General features: G+C 41.0%; 1 protein-coding gene across 16 annotated transcripts in view; it reads left to right on the top strand.

Moving 5' to 3' along the window:
- Positions 1-18,996, top strand: part of Atp9b (ATPase, class II, type 9B) — a 199,941-nt gene that overhangs the window by 144,120 nt on the left and 36,825 nt on the right. For all 16 annotated transcript variants that reach the window (XR_001782382.2, XR_001782381.2, NM_015805.3 and 13 more), the window contains 2 exons: positions 10,987-11,099; positions 12,916-13,164. Coding sequence is in view for 14 of the 16 variants with exons in the window: in NM_015805.3 (NP_056620.2) it covers positions 10,987-11,099; positions 12,916-13,164 (362 nt within the window). In the remaining 2 variants the exon portion in view is untranslated. The remainder of the gene's footprint in view (positions 1-10,986; positions 11,100-12,915; positions 13,165-18,996) is intronic.

Here is an 18,996-nt window from a genome sequence, read left to right as displayed (position 1 = left end):
AGCTAAACAGGGTATCTCACATACAAGCAGTCTCAGTGCTGGGCATAAGATAATAAGTCCAAAAGACTAGAGAACAGGAAGCAGTTTTGAATATATAATTCTGCAGAACGGGAGCCACACAGAGAAAAAGCATTGAGCTGGCAACAGACAGTGGCTTCAGATGCACCACCACCACCCCTCAACTCACACTGGCTCACAGAGGACACAAGGCCTCCTCACTCAGGGAATGGTTTGGGGCCAGAGACTCCTACTATCCCCTTTTTTCCATCCTTGGCTCGGCCAAGTGCAGCTCCCAGAGCCCTGAGACAAACAGGCGCCAGCCAGGGAGGGAGGGGATAAATGCCTACAAACTGACTTCTCGTTGAAAATGGCCCATGACAGTGTATTTTTACATTGGCATAAGATTAAGGATCCCAGCAGAATGTATAGAATGCACTGAGGGGCTTATCGTGGCTTCTAGCTTATTTGCTTGTTTATTTGTGAGAAAGGTTCTTCCTCTGCTCCCTAGGCTGACCTGAAACTCAGTGTATCAGAGGCTGACTTTGATTCTTCTCCCTCCTCCTCCTCCTCCTCCTCCTCCTTTTCCTCCTCCCCCTCCCCCTTCCCCCAAGTACAAAAACTACAGATAAGCCACCATGCCTGCTCACCTCTGCTTCTCAGTGTAAGAGCTCCCAAAGAAAATGCCATGATTGGCTGAGTTTTTCAATTGTGTGGCCATTTGTTTAGAACTGTAATGTTCTGGCTGCATCTTTACCTGCAGTCTCTCCCTGAAGCTGTCTCCCAGGAACTCTGGCTCATTACCTGTTCTCAGGATTTTGACCTGTCTTGCTGGGAGCTGAGATGGTGGTGGTAGGCTCTGCATCCCTGCTTCCTGAGTGTTCCAGGGGTTCTTGGAGGTGGTAGATGGTCATGGGCACACTGACGAAACCATAGGCTGGTGGATAACAGAGAACCACTGTTCTTTTCAGCAGCTCAGTGGTGTTTCAGTTCTCCCCCACTATAGTCTTAAGAAAGCATACGTGTTTCACACAGTCAGGGGAAGAGAGTGGAGACTGAGTGGTGGCCACCCCTCTAATTGTGATCTCAGACACATCTTAGCACTGCTGAGTGAGAGTTGTCAGCCTCGCCAGCTCAGAGGCCGCTTGTTGGACAGCCCTCAGGACAAAGACAGTAGGAAAGCACAAGTAAAAGTTGGGGTAAGTCTAGCAGGGCCTACCTTGCCCTCTGGCCCCCTTTGTGTCCTGTGAAGACAGTGCACACTTGGCATTGACTAGCATTATGTTCCAGGATGTAAGTTGTTAGTTCTATCTCATCTTCTCTATTTTATTCACAAAAGCAATGGCTTTGTCTTCTTTTGCAAGTGTGTGTGTTCCCTGGTGCCTGTGCTGGAAGCTGGTGAGGTGTGAGCTGCTGACGCTGCCTGTCCTCAGCAGTGGGTGATTGTTGGCATAGCAGCTCTGGTTCTGGAGAGGAGAGGCGCAGCACTGGGGCCAGGCACTTTACAGACATCTTCTAGGGGCTGACTCCTGCTGCGATGCTCCAGTGTGAGCTGGCATCTGAGGAACCTTGCATTGCTAACATAATCGTGAGGTGGTCCTTCGTATGATTGTAAATTGGGTTTGTGCTTCATCAATAAGCTTTTTGACAAGAAGCGTCCATCACAGTGGCTCTCTCATTTGCCACAGCAGAACAGAAAATGAAGTGTCCCAATAATTGCATTATAGTTTCCTTCTTGTGGACAAGAAAGCAATGTGGTATAATTAGGTTTGATTGGAGTGCACGTTTCCGGTAAGATCTGAAATTAATGATGTTGCTATAGTGACACATCTGCGGCCAGCAGCGCGTGAAACATAAAGTAATTCATTCGACAAGAGTCGACATCTGTTAGCTGCAAGGATGCAGAGCATATTGACACTGACCAGGAATACTAGACACTATGTGATAAATGAACAAATGATGCTGAAACAGGAGGACGGATAATTTGTACTTAATCTGCCGGGAGAACTTTAATCTTCTCACTGGTTGCATCTGACAATGCCATTGTTTAAAGAACAATGCTGCAGTGAACTCATAAATTTTAAAACTTAACTCACGGTACAGCCTATTAAAGCAATACATTAATTCCTTTGGTAGGAAGTTTTTGTCTTCATGTAGAACAAAACCATTAATAGAAATACCCAGTAAAACAAGAGGATTATTTTTCTGGACCTATATTTAATTATAGTATCCATTACCCAACATGTCATGTTGTTCAGATTTGAATGTTGTGCATTTCATAGGACAGCATCATCAGGAGAATATGTTATTTTCATAATTTTTTAAACCAGCAAAAACTGTGTGCTAGTTAGTGTTACAGGGTAGGCAGATCTTGAAAGTCAGATTTAAAATAAACTTTTAATGTCCTGTAAACCTGAAGGCCGTGAGATCTTCCCATCATGGTGATAGTAGCTAAAGTATTCCTTTACAGCAAACAGTTGCTGTCTTACTAGGACAGTCATTCACTAAAGTAAGTACTTGGATATGAGTGGTGTAATTTACATTTCGGTGTTTAGACTGATTGAGACACTTGACACAAGTGCTAGGAATCAGAATCTTTGGAAAAGGCCTGATTTACAGGGGAAATAGACTGACTCTGCACTGAGTAGTGTGTGTGCTTGATTGATTCTTATATACATGTATGCATATATGCGCGTGGATGTTCATACAGGTATGTGTGGTAGCCAGAGACAAGCTTAGGCGCTGTGTTGTTCTTCCGGTGCTTCCCACTTGGTTTTGTGAGCCAGGGTCTCCCTTACCTTGAACTTCCAGATAAGCTAGCCTGGTTGGCCAGTGGACCCCAGGGATCTGCATGTCTCCAGCTCTTTGGCACTGGGATTACAGGTACATGTGTGCCGCCATGCCCAATTTGGTTTGGTTTGGTTTGGCTTTTGAGACAGTGTCCCACCCTGGCTGGCCTGAAACTCTCTATGAAGACCTAGCTGCCTTCAAACTTACAGACACCTGCCTGCCTCTGCTACTAAGTGTTAGGATTAAAGGCATGCACCACCATGCCTAGCCAATTATTTTTAAAAAAAGCAGGTTTTAGAGGTTAGACCTCATGTCTGTGAGTAACATACTTTACCAGCTGAGTTATTTCTTGGGTCCTGTAAGCTTTTGAGACAACTCCCTACTTAGCTTAGGCTGGCTTTGAATTCACATCCCCGCTTCAACCTGCTGAGTATTGGGATTATGTATATGCCATCACACCCAGCCCAACAGGATGTCTTAATGACCAGTGCTGACATTAAAGTTTAGTGAGTCACTCATCATTTGAGAGCTTTGTTTTCATTTGCTCATTTGATTTGCTACAGCCAGTGATCGCTCATGGCCATGCCTTTGCCTTGCTCCAATTTTCACAAGAAATCCTGTAGTCCTGGGATGAGCTTATCTCTGTGCATTGCAGGTGGCTTCTTCTGTTTGTTAAAACCACCTGTCTGTCCATGTATTATGGCTCAGCACAATCTTGATGTGTGGACAACTTGCAGCCCAGTGGCTCGGGTCAGGGGCTTCACATCTGCTTCCCAGCGTGGACTGCATCTGCTGCCACCATGAAAATGATGCCCGCAGGACATTTTCCCTAAAAATCAATTTCCTCCTTGCCTGTCTTGCTCACTGCAGTCCAGAAAGCCTCTGCTTTATCAAAGACTACTATATTTTTTTCTTAGAAATCACAAGAAAATCTGGTGTCACAGGACCTGAGTATCATAAACAACTCAATGTCACTCTCTTTGATGTGGTGGCTCCCTTACCGTCTGACTTCAAGCCAGCACCTCCATGTTAACAGTTTCCAGTTTGGAGCCCATTTGTTTCTGTCATATTAAGATGACAATGTGCCTAGAAATCACCAAGTGACTGAGTTATGAAAACTGTAGAGGTGAGACAGGAAGGATGCATTGCTGCCCTCCGCCTGGGACTGACAGTGTAGAGAGAATCTGGATGAATAGGAGACAAAGTGCAATCCTGACAGCTTTAACGACCATTCTCTGGATCCCACTTGCTGTGTGAAGACTGCATTCACCTGTCTACATGCACATCCCAGATCCTAGGACCCAGCCAGGTATGATGTACTTATCTAGAATGCTGGATATCAGGGACACTTTAGTTTTTGATCTAGTGGGCAATGCTAGTCAGTGATTTGGATATATCAGTTTTGAACTGATTCAAACATTGTTTATTACAGCTTAAAAACTTTAGATATGCAGTTATTATATTGTAGCTTGAGATAAATGAAAAACTCAGGCTTTATCTCTCTTGCACAGCATTTTGTTTAACTATTATATAGCACTTACCACAGTTTCAGTTTAGAAATTTCTCATTACACCCCAAGGCAAGTGCTTACAAGCTCTGACAGTCACTCCTCACTCGGTACCTTCTCCACTTATAGTCCCAGGAAACCCTGGCCCTGTGGATTTGCCTGGTGGGCATCGTGTGGATGATGTAGAACACATGGACTCTTTGTATTGAGCTTCATTTAGTAGAGTATTTTCAAGGTTAATCTACATTGTATAGGGAGTACTTCATTCTTTTTTTCTGGTAAATACTATTCCATTGTGTGTACATGCTACATTTTATTTATCCACCTATGAATAAATGGGCATTTGGGTTACTTCTCCAATTTTGCTTATTATAGATAATTCTGCTAAAAATATTTAGACATTTAGCCAAGGTAAAATAGACATGAAAAAGAAATGGTATCCATCCATACTGTAGGGGCGAGTAAAAGTGTCTGCTGTGTGTGACTCGGTCTTCCATAGAGGGAATCCTCACGGATCCCTAGAAACCTAACAGCCAGAGTGTGTAAAACAAAGTCATCAAAACGAGTTGGACTTTTATATACTAGCAATAAACTATCCCAAAGTTGAATTAGAAAGCAATTTCATTTAGAATAGTATCAAAAATTAATTTACAAATTCTAAATACCTATTTAAATCCCAGCTACTTATCTTTTTCAGTACTTGGCAGTTCATCTAAAAATCTGTATGGATATATTGGGAGGGACCAGTAAACTAAAATAGTCATAAAGAAGGAAGTTAGAAAGCCTGGAACGTCCTCATTTCATAACTGACCACAGAACTGCCCTCATAGGGCCGAATGGCAGGTTAAAGAACTGACGCACAGTGTGCCAGGTTAAGCTATAAGGTGGAGTCGGCAAGGGTTTCCCGATGGTGCTCTAGAGAAGGAGCAGACTGCCCCAACACTTGGATATCTATATGCACGAATGGAGGTGAACCCTGCCTCATCATGTATGAAGTTTACTCACAAGGGATGCTATTCCTGAGAGTAATGTAATCTTTTTAATTGTCCTGTGTTATAAACTCGCTCTGACTTCTTCGAGACATCCTCCCTGGTTCCAAGTCAACAACTGAGTGAAAGTCTTTTACTAATATGAACACTGAGATCGATGTGATGACACATACCTACACTCAGGAGGCACAGGCAGGAAGCTTACAAGTGAACGTAGCTGGGCTAGTGACAGGAAAAGAAATCTAAACACAGAGCTTTGTGATATCTGGGGGAGGGGATCAGAGCTGTGACCTGGGTTCTCCCTTACATCATTTCAACTGAACATACTGTGCAACAATATGTTTAATATCTATTGTCTTCTGGGTTCTCTTGTTTCACAGGCTTTATGCATGTCTAGAATTACTCTTGAGATTTCTCCAAAGATGCTCAGAAGCAATATACAATAGATAACACTGTAGAACTTAAGAAACTTAGATTGGAAATGCTATATCATAGGCTGACTAAAGTGATGTATTAAAATAGGAGCCACATTCAAACCCTGAATTTACTATCCAGAAATAGTCTAAATGGTAATGATATGTCTTTGTTTTGGAAAGCAGCTGATATCATCGTGCACCTGTTGCATTTGAAATGCTAGGGGTTTTTTGCCAGAAATCTCTGGGAGAAAAAAAAGTAAATGATACATGATTCATATATAGAGTGTCTTCTATGCCTTCTTCCATGCACTGCTAGTCCTTAGACTTTTGTTTGGTCAATTTTGTTTTGTTTTCAGCTTTGTTGGGTTTTTGGATTTATTTTTTGAGGCAGGGTCTTACTACATATCCCTGGCTGGCCTAGAACTCTGTAGACTAGGCTAGCCTGGAAGTCAAAGAGATCTCTACCTGGCTCTGCAGCTCGAATGCGGAGATTAAAGTTGTGGGCCACAGCATACCTATCAGTTCTCAATTTTATTATTGAACTGTTATCTTCAACAGCAGCAATTTTCACTCAGGGTAAGAACTGCGCTATGGGGGTGACACTGAGATAATGCAGAGATTCCATGCTGGGAGTAATGGAGTGATAGATACCGTGCTTCCTTCCATGCTCAAGGCCCAAGATTGGATCCCCAGCACTTGGTGGGCAATACTTGTAATCCCAGCATTCCAAAGCAAAAGGATCAAGAGTTGGTGTGGCTTAAGTGGCGTGTTACTGTGGCAGACACCTGTGTGTGTGTGTGTGTGTGTGTGTGTGTGTGTACACGCATGTGTACATGTGTGATTAGTAAGTGTAATTTTGGTATACTCCAAAAGAGAAAGGAGGTAGTCTTCTCAATGTAGAGACCATTAGAGGAGAGCCTGGTCAGGTGAATCAGGCTCAACTGGGTCACCCTGATGGAGAATGATTTGTTTTCCTCTTTACAGTGTCCTCCACACCTGACTTAAAAACCCTAACATGACACAGACTCTCCTCTTTATAGTGTCCTCATGACAGAACACAGACTTCCCTCCTCACTGTGTCCTCCTCTTCGGTGTCCTCTTTACATGGCACACCTTCCCCAGCCCCTCTTGGCCTCTCATGGGCCCTGTCCCTTCTCTCTGCCTTCAAGGAGCATCAGTGTGCCCACAGTTGTAGACACGCCTCAGGTTCACCCTTAGGGAGTTCCTCTCCACATCACACTGGTGGTCTCTCTGGACCGCCCACCCTCTCGGTGTGCTTTCTGCCTTGCCTTGCCTTCCCTGCATTTGGGGCCTCTGGAAATACGTTTGTTTCCTGCCTCTCTCTTTAGCTATAGGATTTTGAGGAAAGAAATCCACACTACCATGCTTTGTGTTTTGGTGACTTCATACATTATCCTACAGGAAGTTTCACACACACACACACACACACACACACACACACACACACACACCCTCCCCTCCCACACTGTTAAATACAGAGCTTTGGAGTGTTGGAAGTAGCTGGCATGCAGGTTACAGGCATTTGGACCCATGCTGACTACTACATGAACCCCTGGGTTTGCTGATGCTTTGTAATGAATGTTTGCCAGATACACAATTCCTAATTCCTTTGAAGTTTGTGGGAATGTGGGAGATGAGGGGCTTTGGCCCCTTGCTGAGGAAGGCAACAATTAGGATTGTCAAACAGTGTGAAGAAAGGAGCTCTAGACTGCATCATGAAAATTCTGTTTCTATTCTGAGCAGTTTATATTTAAAAGGGTAAACCATATCAAGTATTGGTTACTTTTAATCATGAGAGTGATGTGAAGAGATTTTTATTTTGGAAATATAACAGAGGTGGAAAATGTGTTAGAAAATATTAGACCTTGAGTTTAAGAAAACCCTCAAGAGGTTCTCAAATTAGGATGACAGATGAAGAAGGCTGTGCCAAGGATTTCCTAAATAGAGATCAGAGAAAGAAGTGTTGTACTGTATGTGTCCTTGAGTAGACCTGAGAGACTTCAAGGTTATTCACCACAGAGCAAAGAAGATGGGGTGGGCGGGGGGGGGGGGGGGGATATTTAGAGCACTGTGTAGCGGTAGTGTTGTCAACCGCTTATACCTGTTTGGAACTTTCTCCATCCATGTGCCACCTTTGGTGGCATTTCACTGTGAGGAGGCAGTGGTGAGGGTCTTGTTTATCAGTCAAGGCTCCAAAGGGTGACCACTATGCCCCTATAATATAGTTAACAAGAATCTTCTGGAAAGGGAAGGGACAGCCTTGTCTGTGATAAATCAACCACATTCCTGAGGAAGGCCACACATCCAAAAATAGTTGGCTACTCCAAATTGGCCTTCTTGTTGCCTGGGGTATATAGTAAAAAGATATGGCATTGGAAGGGCAGAAAAAGGGGCACAAAGTTGGGTGAGAAGGGATGTGGAGCTTGTACTGGAAAGAGTTGGGGAGGAAGGATGGATATAATCAAGATAGATAATAAAATTAAGGGTTTTTTTAAACAAAGAACTCATTATTTGATGTATATCAATCATTGTTGTAGTATTCTTTCAACTTTACATATAAAATTGTTCATAATAAAAGTTGATCTCCTTGGCCCACTATAAGTTATCAAGGAGAAAAGTCTATAGAAAATTTGTCATTTATATCAAGTAATCTGAAGCAGAAAGCATTCATATATAATACATTTAGAATACTGCAAATTTTGGGAACACATACTTTGTGAGCTTTGTATTTACCAATTAGTATATTATTTCATTGCCTTTACATAATACTAGAATTCTAATTATCCATCTTTGTTAAATGCCACCTACAGAGCTCCTCATTCTATTTAGAAGCTGGGTTGCTGCTGACTTTGATATTTAATGTAGCCACGTATTTTAATTCCACTTTGAGACTGGCATAGATTACATCTCATATAACTGGCTTCATTTCCACTTCTCTGAAGTTGGAGCCATGTACTTAAGATGTATGGTACACATGGTCAGTGCACAGGATGACAACCAATGTTGCTCCTGAGGAGTTTGTAAAGCTCTAATAAAGTATGTTCATTATGAGAGTGCTTGTCAAAATAGCATCTAAAAAAACAAGAAAATACAAAGCTGGTCTTTTGTAAAGAAGATCTCACGTTCTTCTGGAAAGCTCCAAGTCAATAACATATTTTACCCAGGATGCAAATCCTGACTAGTCATTGATAGGTATTGTCATATCATGTATGCCAAAGAAAATTAAAGGCATACAGATGTGGGGAAAGCCCAACTTTCACTGGAAAGGCTATGCCATGGCTTGTCACACCTCTCACTTAAGTGCCTGTTAGTGGGAACCCTCCTACCTGTGCTTTAACTCCAGTGCTGAAGCCCCAGTGGAGGCTAGACACAAGCACGTTGATGGCAGCACCTTTGTTCCTACTAAAAGGGAGCATTCACTATGTGCTGGCACCGCGTGAGTCTTTGCATTAAGCGAGCTATGTGTGGTTCAGCTTTAATGGCAGTCCTGGCATAGTCATTTCAAAGCTTCTGCTCTGGTTTGAGGAGTGAGTGTTAAATAGCACATCCCATGGCTCTCTCAGAAACTCACCTGCAAAAATTGTCTCCCATTTCACAAATCCTCTTGTCATTTCTGGTGACACAAATGTATACGGTGCCATCTAGGAAAGGCTAAGGCTAGCCCACCGTTTTTTTTGCATGGTCTGCCATGGTGGGTGAGCCCGATGGCAAGACCCAAAGAGACTCCATCTAAGGACTGGCTGTTGTATCTGATATGCTCTTCCTGACATTAAATTAATATAATAGCCCCTGGGCATTAGCCCACTCTATGGATCCAATTTCCTGCAGATCAACATAAAGATGAACTTTCATGAATTAATGCTATCTAAATGAATTAATAAACCAATAGAATCCCTAATTTGATTTAAATAATTTTAGGAAGAAAGTTTTAAGAGATGGCCTTAGTTGCTTTGCTAGAAAGATGTAATAAAGTTAGAATCAAGAATAGAATGTGCCCATTCCTCTTAATAGTAAGTAAAGGCTGCATAATAAGAAATGCAATGAGCTTTCATAATTACATTAAAAGATATACAGACTTGGGACAGATTTGCATTCAAGGAAAACATTTAAGTCCAATGATAAAGCCACTATGTAAAAACTGTTGCTTTGAATTTATAATGAGCGTTTAGAGTGAAACACTTCTTTGAACTTAATATACTCTGAACTCCCATTTTATCTCTGAGGTAATTTTCTTAAAAGAGCTTTTTATCTAAGAAGGCATACAAAGGCCAGAGAGAAGAAATAGAATTGTTGGTAGGATGGTTTGGCTTGGTGGGGGGGGAGGTTCTATGTATACATACATCCATCCAAATGCGTATTTTGTCTGTACATACCCTGTGTAGGTAAATGTGTTTGTATGTAAGCATTCATGGGTACTTGTGACACACAGTCAGGCCCAGCCAGAGTGTGGATGTATGTTTGTATATGTATCTGTGCACATCTACCTATAGAAAACATTTAATTATTTTTCTTTCCATCCTTTCTCGTTCACAAAGACTTAGCCAGCCTAGTAAGAGAGACTTCTGGCAGCCTGGACAGAGAAGGGAGCTATAGCAATAAATATTTTACTTACTTCCCCACTGCCAGGCAACAGGTGTTATTCATCCAAGCCAGCAGTTTTTAACAACAGAATAAGTAACAAAGTTTTTAAGATTTTTTTAAGAGTTACCAGCAAACATTCAGTATAGTTTTTAAAGCTACTTTAAAACAATCTCTATGTCCAACACTGTGTCCTGCTTTAATCAACCATTCTTAGCCAGGCTGGCTCCTGGCAGTATAGGGAGAGTTAAACTTCAGGAGTATTACCTTTCTACCAATAATGATTACTTTTCAGAAGTAGGTCATAAGGCTACTAAACCATGCTAACGTGGGGCTGGGTAGCGTCATTCTCCAGCCCAGTGCTGTGACCGAGTCAATGATGACTTAGCTTCCTAGTTTATGCCTTACTTAGAGGAGCAGAAGTTGCTATTACACCAACTCACGGATGTGAACCAGGCACAGAGACTCAGATTTTCTTTTTTCTAGAGCCCCTTCCATTGGTTTAGACTATTAACACGACATGCTTAGAGAAAAACTCCTAAGCCTCCCTGTCAGAGTGACCATTCTGTGGAGACTTTGCATCTCCTAACAGATGTCCCAGGGCACAGTCAGTGTGTGACCAGCCCTCCTTGTGGAGCTGCAGCGCTTTCTCACCCTGCCTGTGCTCACTGCTAATCTTCCTACACAGGGACGCTCACTCAGAATGAAATGGTATTTAAGCGGCTCCATCTGGGCACTGTCTCCTACGGAACGGACACTATGGACGAAATCCAAAGTCACGTCCTGAATTCCTACCTGCAGGTATGTGAGTGTATTTCTGAATGCCATCTTCTCTCAGTGCACCCACCGTGGTGAGCTAATATGCTGATTGGATTATTTTACTTTTTATCATTACCCTCCTATCAGCTCTAGTATCTCAACCAAGAAACTATGACTAGCATATCTGTATCAGCAGATTCGTGGGAAATATGATGAGCTTTAATCATTTATTTGTTTTTTAATGAATTCTTTCTAAAAATAGTTTAGTAAACAGTATTTTAAAGGGTAATTAATAGAATACTGGCTTTGCTGTTTCCTAATAATCCCTTTGTCTTTATTTATACTTAAAACCTTCTCACATTAAAAAACAAATACGTTCTGTTTTTTATCTTTTCAGTGACTAAGGTAGGTACCTCAGCACCATGCTCCCTTGGCAGCTCACAAAGTACTTTCTGAACTCACTATGGAAGCTACACTGCAGGAAGGAAGCTATCCAACTCAAAATTTTGGAGTCTTGTGTCTTCAATATGTAGTGTCTTCTGTAATAGAGACTCACCTGCAGCCTCCGGGAGGCATCTGAAGGCCATAACAATAGCCTGCATAATTTAAGGAGGCATTTGATTTCATGATGTGATTATTATTATAACTATTTTGTCAGGATCATATTAAAGCAGAAGAGTTGAAGAATCATCATATAAATATAACAGATATTTAATGTTTACTTGTATCTAAGAGCATTTGGAGATTTTTTTTCACCTAAAGATGTCTGTGGGCCTTTCTGGTAAGACTATGTAGAACTCATGTTAGCCCCTATTTATGTTGTTATTGTAATGATGGTTGTCTGTAGCCCACTTTAATGTAGCACAGATCTTTCTTAACCTGATTATCTTTGCCCACTGGAAGCACTGGCTGGGTGAGAGCTTACTCTTTAATGGAATTTGTGTGAAATTAAATTGTACAAGCATCAGTGAGCATTACATAATTCAGAAGAGGAAGGGCTGAGCTCCTCCATGGCTGAGGCAGCTCATAAGCTGGTACAGATGGGGGCTGCCATGCAGCTGTGGGTAGCACAGTTGAGCACGGAGCAGATAGCTCTGCGTGCAGCCCTGTGCTTGGTGGGGAGTGGCTCATACATAGTGACTCTCTCTCAGTTGCTCTGACCCTAGTCTCTTCTGAGTACTGTCCTGAGTCTCTGAGGTAGGTTAACAGGAAAATGTGTGTCTGTCCTGTGGGTTTGGGAAGTGTCCTCTGTCGCCCACCATGGAAGGAAGTAAATAATAGAAACCCATTACTGGGTGGTGACAGCTTGCTTCCTCATTACTAGACCTGATGGGAATTATGCAGATACACAGTGCTCAGTGGGCAGTTATTTCCCATGGACAGGACTGAGCTCTGACAAGCTTGCTTTCCCTGACACCATTACTATATTTAATCTTTGTTAACTACAAATCACAGTGGGTTTATTTATGATATTCAGGGGAAAGTCTTAGGAGTTATGGCTGCCTTGTTTGGTATTGTTTTATGTATACTATGTGCACACACCAACCATTCTGCATTGTTCTTCATCTTGCTGTCTTAAGGAATAAAGTAGTAGTTAATTGAACTTAGGAAAAGGGAACATGTCGGGCTTTAAATATCATAACAAATACATATATGGTGTGTTTGACAATCTCAAAAGAACCAAGCAATTTGCATTACCGAGACAAAAATAATTATTATTTATTCCTGTGTACAGTGTAAAAGAAAAATCAAATCACTGTCCTAGTCTCAAATAGCTTACTTTAGTTGATAAAACATGCAGTAATTTCTGTGTGGATCATTTCTGTCTGCCCTTATTACATGGCGCCCTGTTTTAAAGGTACACTCACAGCCAAGTGGGCACAACCCAAGCTCTGCTCCACTGAGAAGAAGCCAGTCCTCAACGCCTAAAGTCAAGAAGAGCGTCAGCAGTAGAATCCATGAAGCAGTGAAAGCCATTGCCCTTTGTCATAATGTCACTCCTGTGTATGAGGCTCGGGCTGGCATCACTGGGGAGACTGAGTTTGCTGAAGCAGACCAAGACTTTAGTGATGAGAACCGCACCTACCAGGCCTCCAGCCCCGATGAGGTCAGTTGCTTCTTTAGAGCATCTTGTTTGGGGAGGGCAGTCTTTACAGTGCAAACCTGTGTGATCTGTTTCTGCCTGGAGTCTACAGGCTTGAAGGTTACTGCTCTAAGACAAGGACAGGGAACCAGGTCCTGAATTCTGACATTAACCTTAGTATGTGCGACCCTCTGGGCATAGTCCTAGCCTTTCGGGGCTCACTTTTGACCCTTCCGAGTTAATGCCTAAGAGCTAGTCTGCATGATCCTTGTTAGCCATAGCCTAGGCCTCTGAAATTCAGACTGTTACAGGCTAGATTTACTTATGACATTAAGGGAAGATTCTGAAAGATTTTGGCCTTGTAGTTTTATACCATTACATTCAAAAATTTTTAATGGAATTAACGAGAAAAATCAGCTGGCTTTATCAAAACTTGGTTCCCCAAATGAACCTACTGTTGTTGTATTTCATTGTCTATTATTTCCTTATGTTGCAGTGAGTCACTGGGTTTATATATTAAATTTCCAGTTGTTCTGAAGAGTGTGTGTGTGTGTGTGTGTGTGTGTGTGTGTGTGTGTTCTTTTAAAAGAAAGATTTGGAGTATAAATAATTGAGAAACCTACAGAAATGATGAAAAAACTTAAACACGTCAACTTAGTCATTTGCAGCTTTGCTCCATTGGGATTTGGTAAGATACATTATTAAAATTTCCACTTCTTCTGCAGTCATTCTGAGTGTGTTTATACAGCTTTATCTAATCTGTCCCCTCAGAGTACTTTAGACAGTTATATAATATAATCAAACCAACTTTAGAGACAGTGTTAGCAAGTTAGATCTTTCAAATATCCTACAAAATTAGATCATATAAGTACATAATCATCATGGGTGGGGAGCCTGTTAAATTCTTATTCTGGAAGTAATAGAAAGGTAGAAATAGAACCTCAATGTTGTTGATGAGCAGTGGACAGACCTAATAGGTAGTTCTGGTGTGTAAGATCAGAAGATAAAAATACCAAAGGTCATGTGGCTAGTGAGCCAGACTTAGAGGACTCAAGTGAGAGTGAAACCCTGCTGGAAACTAGAGATATTCATGTCACATTCTGGAAAACAAATAAACAAAACTGTTTTTTGCCTGCTTTCTGAGACTTTGAATAAGGATAAGTTTAAAAGTAACAGACTAATGTAGTAGAGAATTTCAAGACATTTGACATAGCTATTGATGGCTGTTCTTAAGGTTTGTAGTAAGAATTAGAAGCAGAAAGCGGAGTAATAGAGCTCTTGAAATGTATGCAGATTGGCCATTTGAGCTCCTTGCAACTTTTAGACAGAGGTGGCATGGTTGTTTAAGAGATTAGCATTGTTAAAGATAGCCGAGAGCTATGTGCTGGACAGTTGGAAAGATGCTGTGAGGGCACCTCAGGAATTAGATCCCACTCACCACAGGATCTAGGGCTTAATGCTATAAAGTTACTTGAAAGAGTTTCCCTTGAGAAAGAGAGCCACCATGGTGACTTGCTCTTACAGGCCACCTAAAGCACTGTTTCCTGAGTTTAACTACAGAGACTCACAAGGTTCAATAGCCATGGTCTGAGATTGTTTGATTTGGCAAGTAGGCCTTGGTATTGTCTGCTTGATACTGTTTTTTTCTGCATGTAGAATGTGACAGTTACAGAGTAATGGAGGTTTCCTCTGAGACTCAAAAGAAAATCTGTCAGGCTAGGTGATAAGTGACAAAATTAGGATCCCTGCAGATGGCTACAGAGAAAGGAAGGCATGGTATTCAGGGGAGAGTTAAAGATGCAGGAGAAACCCCAGGTAAATTGTAGATGGCCAGAATGTAGAATTCTCGTGGAGGAAAACTTCAGACAAGAAGCCAGGGCAAACTCAAGAAAGGAGGAAGGAACGGAAGAACGTGCATGGTTTTTTAAAAGTGGGCTTGTAGGACAAGCGGTCTGAAACCCCTTAGAGTTCACATGGGGTCTAATTCCTGTGGACTGGCAACTACATTCACATTCTCAAATATTCACCTACTGGTACATAATAAAACTGACACGACTAATCACACAACTCTGTTTTAGGAACACCGAGTATCTGGGCTAGTGGTACACATTTTTAATCCCGCTCTCAAGAGGTAGTGGCAGGGAGATCTCTGAGTTTTGAGGATAGCCTGGCATACTTAGTGAGTTCAAGACCAACCAGAGCTACAAAGTGATAAATCCTGTCTCCCCTCCCCCCAGAAAGAAAGGGAATAAAAAAATCTTGACATAATGTGAAAATCAGGATTAGCTGAACTATTTATCAGAATAAAATCCCATTTTGGTAAAAGGGGCAAGCTAGGGACATGAGCCCCATCCTTTACCTACCTGCTCTGTAGTCTATATTCCTTTCATTAGTGTCCCTATGCTACTTCTCCTCTGTGTCTCAGAGACTAGGTTGACCAGCTCTTAACTACATCTTTTGAAAACACTACAGTGTGTCAAAATAGGGTGTGTGTGTGTGTGTGTGTGTGTGTGTGTGTGTGTGTGTGTGTGTGTGTGTGAATAGGGAATCTGGATGCACAGTTCATCAGTTCTAAACCATTTGGAAATTTCAGGTGTGTGGGTCCTATCTGTATGATGTATAAGTTACTATCTTCTTTGCTCTCCAAGAAGGTTTTGAGATAAATGTAGGACAGTCGTGCCGCTTTATGAAAGGGAAAAGGACTACTGTTCCTTGTCTCAGCAAGACCTAATACTGGGTTTTGCTACTATAGCATTCCAGAACTCTTCAGCAATTCTATACAATTACATGTTGAAAAAGAATTCCTGTATCCTTCTTCTTTGAAAGCCTAGACCAGAGGTTTTCCAAAGAAATTCTTACTCCAACTTCAAAAATATACTATCTTACATATTCACTTTATTGCCTACCAAAAGAAGTATATGTTTTAAAAGTATATACAAAATCATAAATTGTTACATGTCTTAATGCTTAAATATTAGGAATTTACCATAGAAAGACATTTCATTGATTTGATGACTCAAGAGCATAAAGAAATTATAATAAAGAAACTTACACTTAAGCTTTTTGATTTGTATGGAAATTTTACAGAGATTAAAGGCAGAATGAGTAATATGTAAAAAGATCTGTAACTCATATTTTAAATCTAAAAATGAAAACAATGAGCTTCATCGTGATTTTCTAAAGTGTAGTATTGATGTGGTGTGTGCAGATCCCAGAGCCTCAGGAAAGGCATCCAAATAGCCTGTTGTTTGGCATATTGAACTTCGCTGCCGTTAGCTTGACAGATGATAGCAATGTTTCCCAATCACCAAAGTACCATTGTAAAAGCATTTTTTATTGAATAAAGTGCTCAGAATATTGCACCCTGGAGCTTTATTTAGGGAAATGGTTCAATTGATGTTTTCTGTTTAACCTCAGTGTTGACCTATCACAATATCCACGGTTAATAAGCAGTGTTATCATTTAAGAGACTTAACTAGTTTTATATAGTCGTATCAGAACTACATTCTTATAATCCTATTTATTCATAGCTCTAACAGTTATTTCTACAGAGATCTTATAAATGAGAGGTTCCCGTGTTGTGTGCATCACACTGCCCTGTTTTAATCTCCATCAGCTCACAGCACGGTTCCATCTTAGACTTAGGATGGATGTGAGATGCTGAGTACCCCATCTTAGACTTAGGATGGATGTGAGATGCTGAATACCCCATCTTAGACTTAGGATGGATGTGAGATGCTGAGTACCCCATCTTAGACTTAGGATGGATGTGAGATGCTGAGTACCCCATCTTTGAGTTTTTGAACCAGTTGCTGTTCTTTGTAGTATAAGCCACCTTGATATTTATTTTCCTGAACAAAAGGAGGATCTTTTCTATACCAGCACTTTTAATGTAGTTGAATTTTTAATCTACAAATAGTAGAAGTCTTGGAGAAATAAGTAATTCATAAAGGTCCTCTTAGGCACAGCTCATAAGTACTTGCACTGGTGTGTCATCTGCCGCATGCTCATGTCTACTTGGAGGTCTAACCGTGATAGTGATATCAGAGAGTAAACAGCTGACTTTGTATGCATAAGGTAGAATCTATTTATGCCCTGGTCATTGGTTCTTATGATAAGTGATCAATATTTCATTTTCTCTAAGACAGGAGGAAGTTCTGCTTGCCTGTGATTTGTATCTACAGGCTTAGCATAGCAAACTCAAGCTGAACGAATGTTAGATGCTCCATAGAAATTCCTTCACAGAATGAAAACCCAGTGTGGTTGCAGGAAGCCAGCACTGAGCTCAGGTCCTAGGACTCACGAGAGAACATAAGCTCAGTGCAGAGGTCATCATCACAGTGATCAAGGCATAGCATGACCTCTGCTGACTGTAGACCAAACGATTGATCGGCTGTGCCTTTTAATGAGTGCTTAGTCCTGTAAACTAGCTATTTAGTAGTAGCATTCTTTCCCCTATACGGCTACGTTTATTCACATTAGTAAGTTCTATGTTTAAATATTATTTCAAGATACAGCTGTCTTTGCCTTGCTTAGCCATTTATATGCAAGAATCATCTAGAATTAATGACAAATCACAAGTAATATTTTATATTCTAAATAAAGGAACAATATGTCCTTAATAGCATTGCATTTGGATTTACCAAAGAACTAATGTATGTGGAGTGTTGTATTTTTTAATTCATTTTATTGTGTGTGCCTATTGAAGCAAGACTAATTGTGGTGTTTTGTCGATATATTTGTGAGAAGCAAATCAGTGTCAGTGACACAAAGCCTGCATTCTGTGACCTTCACGACCAAGAGAGAATAAATACTACATAGCCTGTCTGTGAACATTGATTAGCACTTTTTCCAGATGATCAAATTGCATCTTAGGTTAATAATTCTATTAAATTATAACAATGATTGTAATAACCACAATCAAAAATGATGAGATGTCAATGATTAAATTATGATTTATAAAGTACATGGTAAAATATGTACTCTGAGGATTACAGCTGGCAGCTGTGTGCATAATTGCTAATAGGATAAAGGAAATTTCTGCCCAGCGTTTCACGAATAGTGGCCCAGAAATTCCTAGATAATGGAATTATAGAGAAAGGGACTGATAAAATCTTGCCCTGTGTTTTATTTCCTTCCTCCCGTATGGTGCAGCTCTGGGCCACACTTGCCTATACTGGTTACTTAGCTTGGGGAGATGTGAGTGTGCAGATGAGATGCCTGTGACAGCTGCTCAGCGACTGCTAAGTGGCCTACAGAGGATCACATGGGCTCTCACTGAGATCTTTTTTGTTCATTCTCATTTTAATTATTCTTGCCTGTGAATTATTATCAATAGTCACATTATGTATTAGAAATTTCAGAAAGCTCAGTAGTCATAAAAGTAGTCATTTGAAATATATGAAGCCTTTTACTTCTAGATTATCATTTTACATCTCAGAGCAAAATATCCCAGAGGTTATTTCTTGTTATAATGCCAGGCAGCAGTTAATTCCATTTAATACAGATACACACAAGGAATATTTGATACCCTACTCGTAAGTTATTTCATTACCTACAAAATTGCCTTATAAAATAGACTCAACTGATAGCCTTGGATACACAGAACCAGAAAGTGCTGGTTGAGAAACGCATCCTTTGGCCTCTACATTCATGACAGCATCTAAAGAAAAGAGGGGCAGAGGATGCATCATATAAAGCGTTTGACCATGATCCCCAGGGCTTTTACCTGGTTCTTCTAGACAGTGTTATTGAACACCCACATTTTGAGCTCTAGATGTTAGTGATGTGCAGTAATCCTGGTGCCCTTTACATAGAATTCAGATTCAAATGCCAGGTGTCAAGCACTCCGTTTGA

Source organism: Mus musculus, chromosome 18, assembly GCF_000001635.26.
Source record: "Mus musculus strain C57BL/6J chromosome 18, GRCm38.p6 C57BL/6J".
NCBI classification, from domain to species: Eukaryota; Metazoa; Chordata; class Mammalia; order Rodentia; family Muridae; genus Mus; species Mus musculus.
Note: the sequence above shows the minus strand (reverse complement) of the source record. Positions and strands in the feature narration are given on the sequence as shown.